The sequence below is a fragment of the Parus major genome, chromosome 26 (genome assembly GCF_001522545.3).
Source record: "Parus major isolate Abel chromosome 26, Parus_major1.1, whole genome shotgun sequence".
NCBI classification, from domain to species: domain Eukaryota; kingdom Metazoa; phylum Chordata; class Aves; order Passeriformes; family Paridae; genus Parus; species Parus major.
The window spans coordinates 1,651,936-1,661,310 of NC_031795.1; the positions used below are offsets into that span (position 1 = coordinate 1,651,936).

At 57.6% G+C, this 9,375-nt stretch overlaps 1 protein-coding gene across 1 annotated transcript; it reads right to left on the reverse strand.

Moving 5' to 3' along the window:
* Positions 1 to 393: 393 nt before the first annotated feature.
* Positions 394 to 9,369, reverse strand: GNAT2 (G protein subunit alpha transducin 2). Its single transcript, XM_015650696.3, has 10 exons — positions 9,140 to 9,369; positions 7,283 to 7,507; positions 6,413 to 6,455; positions 6,086 to 6,227; positions 5,764 to 5,921; positions 5,092 to 5,220; positions 4,743 to 4,872; positions 3,194 to 3,347; positions 2,602 to 2,802; positions 394 to 1,123 (listed from the first exon to the last, which is right to left on the reverse strand). Exons 2-9 carry the CDS (start codon positions 7,398 to 7,400, stop codon positions 2,612 to 2,614), a joined length of 1,065 nt encoding a protein of 354 aa, XP_015506182.1. The 5' UTR covers positions 7,401 to 7,507; positions 9,140 to 9,369; the 3' UTR covers positions 394 to 1,123; positions 2,602 to 2,611.
* Positions 9,370 to 9,375: the final 6 nt, after the last annotated feature.

Below are 9,375 nucleotides of genomic sequence, written 5' to 3' on the forward strand. Positions count from 1 at the left end.
TTGGAAACCCAGGATAAATTCCTCAGGGAGGCTTGTGCGTGCTGGCAGGGGGAGCCCTGAGGGAGATTCCCTGCTCTGGAATCTTTTCCAAGCTGTCTGGAGCTGTGTCTGCTTGACAATTCCCTTCCAGCCATCCTACATGGGATAACTCATCCTTTAAACGCATCCAGGAGCTTCATCTCATCCAAGGGTGCTGGCCAGCAAGTTTTTTTGGGATGGTGACCCCCATCCAACCCCCCAGGAGGCCAGCAGTGGCCATGGGGTGATCCAGGTGAGATCCAGAGATCCATATACCCCCAGAATGGATGCAAAGCAGCTGAAATATCCCTTGATCCGAGCTCTGGGACACAGGAATGGAGCAAAGTGGAAGAGGGAGAAAGGAAGAACATCCACATCATGCGTATTCCTTTATTGTGTTTTCCTACAGTTAAATGAAGCTGGACAGGAGATCTCTGCAGGAAACAGGGAGAGGATGGATACAGGGCTCATCTATGGATTATTTACAAACAGACAGAGCAAATGCAGCTCTAAGTAGCAGAATGAAAATCTTTCAAGTAACCATTTCCTCTTTATCCAGCCCATTCCTGGGCTGGAGTTGGGATTCCCTTCCCCAGCCCCTCCTGCCTGAGAAATTCCCTCCATTTAGGGCCCAAAACACCCCACAGACCCCTGATTTGTCCTGCCCAAGGGCTGAGGTTGGTTCCCAGGAAGGGCTGAGGTTGGTTCCCAGGAGCGTCTCGGAGGTGACGCAGCCTCCACCTTCCTCAGAAATTCCATCCTGGATTAATCCAGCTTTGATCCAAGGGCAGGAATGGGCTGCAGAGGGACAGGCAATGTCTATCCTACCTCCCAAATTCCCTCAATATTCCTATTCCTGGCTGTGCTCTCTGCTGTCAAGCCTCCTGTAAAACGCTGAGAACAAGGGTTCTTCCTTGGAGAAAAAAGAGGAAATGGCCATGAAAGGGAGCAGGAAGTTGAGCTTCAGCCCCTTCCTAGTTTGGGTTTGGAAGGAGGCGGATTTGGGCAGGTCATAGAAAAAGTGGGAGCGAGTGACGTGTGGTGGGGGTTGGTTCTTCCTTTGGCTCTGCTCAGCAGAACGGTGAGACGGGAATGTTTTCTTCTTCTGGGAGGGAGGGAGAAAGAACAGGGAGTTAAACACACCCAGAGAAGGGCTTGGAGGAGCAATTTTATGGAAACAAGGGAAGAACTCAGGTGGGATTTCAGGGACATGTGTCACCTCATCCCTTTGCCTTCCTCCGTGGTGATGAGAATGGAGCATCCCCCCTCACCTCCACCCCCCGTTTTTCCAAGTGTCACCTTCAGGTGCCTCTTGCCTGCAGGGAACCTGATTGAGGGTTTTTTGGTAGTTTCTGTTTCTTTTTTTAGCTTTTTCCTGCTTTTTTGTTAATATTCAACGATAAGGGAAACACCAGAGGGTCCCTGAAAAGCAAAGTGCCAGAGCTAGTGTCTGGGAGCTGCTTGGAAAGGAGGGAAAGAGGATGGAATTCCTGCTGCTGCTCAGAATTAGTGCAAGAATTAGCATGACAAACCCTAATTGGGGTGATAAACCCTAATTAAAGTTTTAGGATGAGCTAAATGGCTGGGAGCAGCAGAGTGTGCATTGGGATATTCCCATCTGCTGAGGCTGGGCAGGTAGAATTGCAACAGGAGAGAAATAAAATTATTTCCTTTAGCTCAGGTGGAGGATTTGGGAATCTGTTTTTATCACTCCATGTGCAAGGGTGGGAATTGTCTGTTGGAGCCAACCCCACTGTGGGATGGGACTGAATCCATCACGATGTGGGACCACGTCCCTGGGCTGATGGGACCCCAGACTCCCCCTCCCCACTGTACCCAGTCCATCCTCCCCTCCCCTGCTCGTAGGATTTCCAGGACTTGATGCCAAAACCAGGGGGATCTACATCCCACCACCCCAGAAAATGGGATGGAGCCAGCTCTGATCATCCTTATTCCCCTCCCAGCCCTTTTTTGGGGGATGGATCCAGCTCTCTTCATCATCTTCATCCCCACCTGTTTTTTGGGATGGTACCAACTCTGCTCATCCTTACCTCCAGCCCCTTCCTTAGCCTTTTTTGGGGGATGGGGGGGATGGAGCTGCTTTTCTTCATCCCCTTCTTCCTTCCTGAGGATTGTTTTTGGGATTGAGCTGGTTCTGGTCGTCCTTATTCCCCATCCCAGCCCTTTCTTTTGGGGATGGAGCTGGTTCTGATCATGCCCCTCCTTTTCCTTTTTCCCCAGCCATTGTTTGGGGACGGAGCCAACTCTGCTCTTTTTTCTCCCCTTCTCCAGCTTTTTCTGGAATGGAGCCAACTCTGATCAGCCTTACCCCTTCCCCACCCCTTTTTCTGGGATGGAACTGGCTCTTCCTCACCTCCCTCTCCTCCCCCAGTCTTTTCTGGGATGGAGCCAACTCTGATCATTTTCATCCCAGTCCCCTTCCCCAACTCTTTTTCAGAGCATCCAGCTCTGATCATCTTCATCCTCCTCCCCTTTCCCAGCCCGTTTTGGAATGGAGCCAGCTCTGACCGCCCTCCTCCCCTCTCCTGTCCCTAATTTCTGGCTCCAGCCTCTCTCCCATACCTGCTGGTGCTCAGAAGAGGCCGCAGTCCTTGAGGTTCTCTTTGATGATCACGTCTGTGACAGCGTCGAAGACGAACTTGACGTTCTGCGTGTCTGTGGCACAGGTCATGTGGCTGTAGATCTCCTTCACGTCCTTCCGCATGTTGAGATCCAGGAATTGGGTCTTGATGTAATTCCCTGCATCCTCAAATGTGTTTGGACCTGTGGAGGGAGGGATCAATGCCAAGCTGCTCCCATGGGGGTGGGCATCCAAGGAAAAGGGTGGAGAGCTGACCATGTGTAGCACAAAACTCCTTTTTACCCCATTTCTGATCTTCCTGAGGCCACATCCATCCTCTCCTCAGCTCCAACCTCCCAGGATATGACTTACCACCCCACAGAGCAGAATGGAGCTGCTCATCCTCATCCCCTTCCCAGCCATTTTTTGGGATAGAGCCAGTTCTCCTCATCCTCATTTCCCCTTCCCCAGCCCTCTGACAACATATCCCAAATCCGAGTTGCCACATCTTTGCTGGGACCACACAATTCCTCAGCCCCTGGTTTGGGGGGGTCTCAAGGAGGAGGGGTAAGGCCAGGAAGGGTCCAAACTCACCATCATACTCTGGGAAGCAGATGCTGAGATGGACTTTCTTAATCTTTTCCTCAAAAAGGTCCTTCTTGTTGAGGAAGAGGATGATGGACGTGGCGGCGAAGAACTTGTGGTTGCATATACTGTTGAATAGGTGCAGGGATTCGTGCATCCGGTTCTGCAGGGAAGCAGATTGTCAGGGATTGACACCCCCTTTGGGCCACCCTCAACCCCCATTCCCAAGAAAGGAACTTTTCCCTGTTTGCCACAGCAGCAGCTGGTCCTGCTGCCTGCCCAGTCCCTCCTCCCCACCCAGAAATCACAGATAAATCCAGGTGATGCTCAGGGTTGGGAGTGGTTCCAGTCCCTCCTGCGATTGTCAGAAATGGACTGTGGTGATTTTACTGGGAAATTTGCCCATGGAGACCTCGCAGCCTGCGAGGAAGGTGCTCAGTGAGCACCATTCCAGTCATCAGGTGGATGCTCGTGTTGGATCGTGGCTTCTGGCTGTTACCCGCAGCTTCAGGAAGGAGCCAGGAAAAGGAAAACTCCAGTTTTAGAGCAGATGTTGAATTCTTAGTTTGCTGCTGGGTCATCCTGAGGGGCTGAGGATCCATCTAGGCAGAGCCAAGTCCAGTGGGGGGGTTCTCATGATGTAAGGGTGATGGTCCATCTTTGTGGGCAGCATGTGGGTTCTCCAGGGATGGTTTTCCCTCATCCAGCTTCCTATCACAGAAGCTTTTCTGTATGCAGAGCACTGGCTCTGCCCAATCCTGCACTGGGTGAGCATTCCAGCCTCTCCCAAGGACTCCCATGGGAAGGATGCTCTCCTGCACGTGGCTGAGAAAGGGCTGTGAGCTCCTGCCTGGCCATGGCAGGGCCCAGGGATGGCAGATCCTGATCCAGCTTCAGCAGAAGGTATTTGGATGCCAAGGAGCAGCCATGGAACCTGGAGGAGATGCCAGTGAAGAAGTGGCTCCTGCTCTTGTCTTCATCCATTATCTCATTTCTTTAAAGAAAAACCCATTATGGAGCTTCCGTGTTCCTCCTCTCTGGATCTGTGCCCTCCGAGCTGCTTTCCCAGGGCTCTGCTGGTGCATCCCTCACTGGACACACTTTGGATCACGTCCTTGTGCCCCCACACTGGGAGGGTGGGAGCTGTCCCTCCTTACCCCCTCTGCTCACCTCAGAGGGCACAGTGAGGCAGGAGGTGCCTCAGGACCAGATTTTCCTTCATCCCAGCAGGTTCCTGGCTCTTTCTGCCCTTCCCTTTGGCTTTGCTCCAGTTGTCTGGCTCTGTGGCCATTCCCTGATGGCTCTGAGGATCTGCACAGGAGCACTTGGGGATTTCCTCATAGGCAAGACCCATGGATTCATGACCCAGAGGAAGTGCAGACACCTTTACCGGGTGCAACTTGCTGGGAACCAGCTCCATCCCGCATCTCCCACACCTTTCCCGGACCTCCCAGAGCATCTGACAGTGCAGAGTGTTGTTCCTCCCTCTTCAGAGCCCCCTTGGAGCTCCCTGTTCCTCTCCCCCTTGGCTCCCAGTGTCTCCAGGACCCCAACCCACCACTTCGTCGTCCTCCACCAGCACCATGTCGTAGGCGCTCAGGGCCCCGCAGAAGATGATGCAGGTCACCCCCTCAAAGCAGTGGATCCACTTCTTCCTCTCTGAGCGCTGCCCTCCCACGTCGAACATCCTGGGGAGGGGACAAGGATGAGGGACACGCACACCTGGTCCTGACCCCCCCCATGTGATGGTTCCAGTGCCACATCCTCGGGGGGACAGGAATCACTGTCCATGGGAGAGCACTGGTGGTCCCTTGAGTGTCAGGATCATCCCAAAATCCCTCCCTGCTGTCAGAACTGGGGGGAATCATGGAGGCGTGGTCATGGAGGTGGGGGAGGCTCCCACGTACCTGAAATTCAGGTCTTTGACAGAGAACTTGGTCTCGATGATCCCTGTGGTCTTCACTCGAGATCGCAACACATCCTGCTCGTTGGGGAGGTAGTTGGGGGCTGTGATCCTGTCCAGCTGGTTCAGGTAACTGGGGGGACAGGAAGGGATGTGACCTGCTGCAGAGAGGCTGCCCATGTCTCCCCCTTTCCCTGGGTTTCAGGGGATGGTTGTGGGGTTGAGCTCTGCCAAACATTGAGACTTCAGGGCAGTGACATCCCTGGGGGAGCTGAGGGACATCAAGGGTGGGGTCAGCAACACTTCTGGGATGGGGATGGCACTGGTGGGATGGACGATGGCAGCAGTGGGATGGAGGATGGCACTTCTGGTATGCAGAATGGCACCAGCTGGATGGAGGATGTAGGACAGTACTGATGGAATGGAGGACAGCAGCAGTGGGATGGGGGATAGCACTGGTGGGATGGAGAACAGTACTGGTGGCATTAGGAAATGGTACTGGTGGGATGGGTGATGACACCAGTGGGATAGAGGATGACACTGGTGGGATGGAGAATGGCAGGCTCAGGGTATTCCCAGGAGCAGGGAGATGATGGATTGTGCCAGGCTGGGTTGGAACTGGCTGTGAGGGTGTCCCCAGGCCAGTCCCCGTTGTGCCCGCCATGTCCCCACTCACTATGCGGCTGAGTCGTTGAGCTGATACTCGGCAGCGCGGTCAAAACACGCCTGAACCCCCCCATCCTTCCACAGCTTCTTAATGCAGGCGACCAGCTCGGGGGGCATCGTGCCCTCCTCGATGGAGTCAGCCAGGTTGAAGAGCAGCCGGCCTTCATCCTGTGAGAGGGACCTTCATCACCAACCTTCCCACGGCCCCTGTTCCCCCAAAGTGTCCTCAGGACTGGGGGTACAACATGGGGCTGCTGTGGACCCTGGTTCCAGGGGCTGCCCTGGCCCCACCTCGTGGGGTCTGGGGGGACAGGGACACCACCCTGACTGACCGCGCAGGAGGACTCGGCGTAGTCGATGCCCAGTGTGGACATGGCGCGGATGATGGCCAGGATGGACTGGAGGATGTTCCCGTAGATGATGGACTTGAACTCCATGCACTCCTCCTCCGTGTAACCGTCCTGGTGGATGATCCTGGCAGGCACAGTGGCCTCAGCCCCAAGCCAGGACGTCCCCTCTGGGGTGGGAATCACCACCCCACACTGGGCACCACCAGGTGACATGGGGGGGTGACTGGGGGTCCAGCCATCCCATGTCCAAGAGCTTGTGGCTCATCCTGGTGGCCTCCCCCTCCCCAGTCTGGCTGAGGCCATACTCACTTCATCTGCTTCACGATGGTGCTCTTCCCTGACTCTCCAGCCCCTGGAAAAGGGTGGGAGGGACACCTTAGTGCCCACCAGGGCCTGATGCCACAGTGATGGGCACCCCATGGGGACCAGAGCCACTGTCCCCACCCTGGACACCCAGCCTGGCCTCTTCCCACCACTGCCGTCATCCCCACACTCCTGTCACCCTTTGCACCCCTGGGACCACAGCTCGGGGACCCCCAGGGTGGTGGGAACCCCCTGGGTGCAGGTCCCCCAGGTCCCACACCTCCCGCCCACCGTGGGCAGTGCCCGGCGATGCCTTTGGGGCCGTAAGCGGCTTAGGGCAGCACAGGAAGCTGCTTAGAATTAGGGTGTTAATCGCCTTGAACCCAGCCCCCCCCACCTGGATAAGGCACCACTGCTGGCCCCTGCCCCATGGAGTCACCCCCCTGCCCCACAGGGTCACCCCTTTGCCCCAGAGGGACCCCCAAGGAACCATCTCCTCCTGCCTGGCACCCACCAGCAGCTTTTGGGGTGCTGGTGGCAGGAGCTCCCCAGGTTCTCGCTGAGCCCCCTGAGATGTGGAACATCGTCAGTGGGACCCAGTGTCTTCATCCCATCCCCTGTCCCCCCACTGTCCCCTTCGTGCCTGCCATCCCCAAGAGCCGATGCCACCTCCAGCCCTTCCCAGGGATAACCTGGGGATGTCCTGGTGGCGGGACAACCTCTCCAGGCTGATGGCAGCTTGTCCAGGGGGTACCAGGGACAGGGCAGGAGGAGCCCAGGGGGTCATGAGTTCCCTGTCCCCATCCCCACGTCCCCTGAGGCTCAACGGAGTAGAAACACGGGGACATCTCCAGAGGACATCCCCTTCAGCCTTACCAAGCAGCAGCAACTTGACTGTCTTGGCCTCCTTATCTGCATCCTCCTGGAGCTTCTTCTCCAGCTCCTTGGACCTCTTGGCCATTTCCTTGTCCTCAGCACTGGCCCCGCTCCCCATGGCTTCGTTCTCCTCCTCCTCCAATAACTCCACAAGCTCCTCTAGGTCCCCAGGCTTTTCCAGCTCTTCAAGGAGATAACACGCACACCTCGGGGACGAGGTGGGCACTGGAGGGTGAACCAGAAATTCCAAAAGACGTGAGCCAGGTATCCCACACCCTGACTCTGGGATGCCCCAAGCTGGCAGCACGCTTTGGTGGGTCCTTGCTGCTGGCTGCCCCCCGCTCTCTCCCTTAATTCCCCATGGATAACCTGATTTTTTTTGACCGTGGGATTTGGGGACTTTTTATCTTGCCATGTGACCCAGGAAATCCAATTAGCCCAAGATGGCAAAGATTAGGGCTCAGGGAGAAAAAAAAGACGGAGCATCTCAGGGAGGTGGGCAGGGGGCTTTACATAAGGGGGGGCATCAGCGTGACACCCCCTGCCGATGGGGACCGGTCCCCTGAGGTGACTTAGGAAGTGGGGATCTTCTTGGGGCTCCCTCCTGTCTGTGGGCTGTGACTCCACTTTTGGGGGGCACTGAGGATGGGATCAGGCCCTGGTTTTGTGTGTCCCCCACCGCTGGGTGCTCCAGAGCGATGGCAGGGGCCTGGGTGGTGACAGGGGGACAGGGGGGTGGTGGCGGGGGGCGGTGGCACTGGGGGATTCCTCCTGCAGGGAAAAGGGAGCTAATTACCCCCGGGGGTGGGTAATGAGGCCCCCTAATCCTGCCCCACTGGGTGCCGCCCTCCCGCTGCCTAAGCTCTTTAATGGGATCGTGGCTCAGCCTTCCTCCTCCTCCTCCTCCTCCTCTTCCCGGGCTCAGCACCCCCCTCCCAGCCCATCCCCCAGCCCAGCAGGCCTCCCCAAACCCCGGGGGACGGGTGGCTGCCTCCCCCTTCTCCTCCGAGGCTGCTTTCGGGTGGGCACCGCAGGGGGAACCCCCCGCCCCGGGGCGGGCTTTGGGACCCCCAAAAGTCCTGCAGGTCCCCGATGTTTGGGTTTGAGGTGCCCTAAATCCCTGCACTTCACAGGGCCACTGGGGGCTCCATGTCCCCGCACCGGTGTCCCCGCGTCCCACCGGGCGCATATTCCCTGCCAGAGCCGTTGCTTGGGGACACTCTGTTCCCGCTGTCCCCGCGGACACAAAGCCCTTTCGGAGCCTCTAATGAACTCGGCGCTAATGAGGGGGGTTCAATTAAAATACCAGACACCACCACCCCCCCTCCCCGCGGTGTACGGACAGTGCTGGGCAGGGGACATGACTCAGGCTGGGGGTCCTCAGTGTCCCCCGTGGCTCTTGTGCCCTCCCAGCCTGCCACAGCGGTGGCCCTGGTGGGTGGTGTCACCTCGCTGTCCCGTCACCCCCTCGACGAGGGGTGGGGGGCACAGAGGAGGGGTGGGTGACATTCCCTCCGCTCTAACAGCGGCTAAAAATACCCCCCCGCGCCGGTGGCAGCTTAGGGGACACTCGGGGCGCTCGGAGGGGACACAGCCCGACAGCCACCCAGAGCCACCCCGGCACCGGCAGCCCCGGCCCAGGTAGGGACACGCGGACACCGAGACAAAGGTGACACCCCCGGGACCCCCGCAGCCGGGCTCTGCTTCTGGGGTGGCCCCCAGTTAGGCTGGGGGGTGAACTGGGGGGCTTGGGGGGGCAGGGGCTCCATGGGGACATTCCTAGGAGGGCTCACCCCGCCCCCCAGCAGGGTCCGAGCTGGTGACGGGGAGTTCTTCTTTTGGGGTGCGGTACCATACCTGGGGGGGATCATCATCATCGCGGAGGAGGTGATGCCCCATTTTGGGGGGTACTCGCTGGTTTCGGAGGTGCTCGGTGCCTTTGGGGGTACAGTGTTTAACGGGGGGGGGGTGACGGTCTGTGTTGGGGTGCAGCGCCAGCCCTGGAGGGGGGCACACGGATCCCCACTGAGATGGGGTCAGTCTCTGGATGGGGAAGAACGACACCCTGTCTTTTTGGGGAGCAATGCCTGTTC

Coding starts and splice junctions, on each gene's coding strand:
- GNAT2 (XM_015650696.3), bottom strand. CDS start 7,400: ATGGGGAGCGGGGCCAGTGCTGAGGACAAGGAAATGGCCAAGAGGTCC. Junction 6,228..6,412: donor ACCATCGTGAAGCAGATGAA/GTGAGTATGGCC, acceptor TGTGCCTGCCAG/GATCATCCACCAGGACGGTT. Junction 5,221..5,763: donor CTCAACGACTCAGCCGCATA/GTGAGTGGGGAC, acceptor CTGTCCCCCCAG/TTACCTGAACCAGCTGGACA.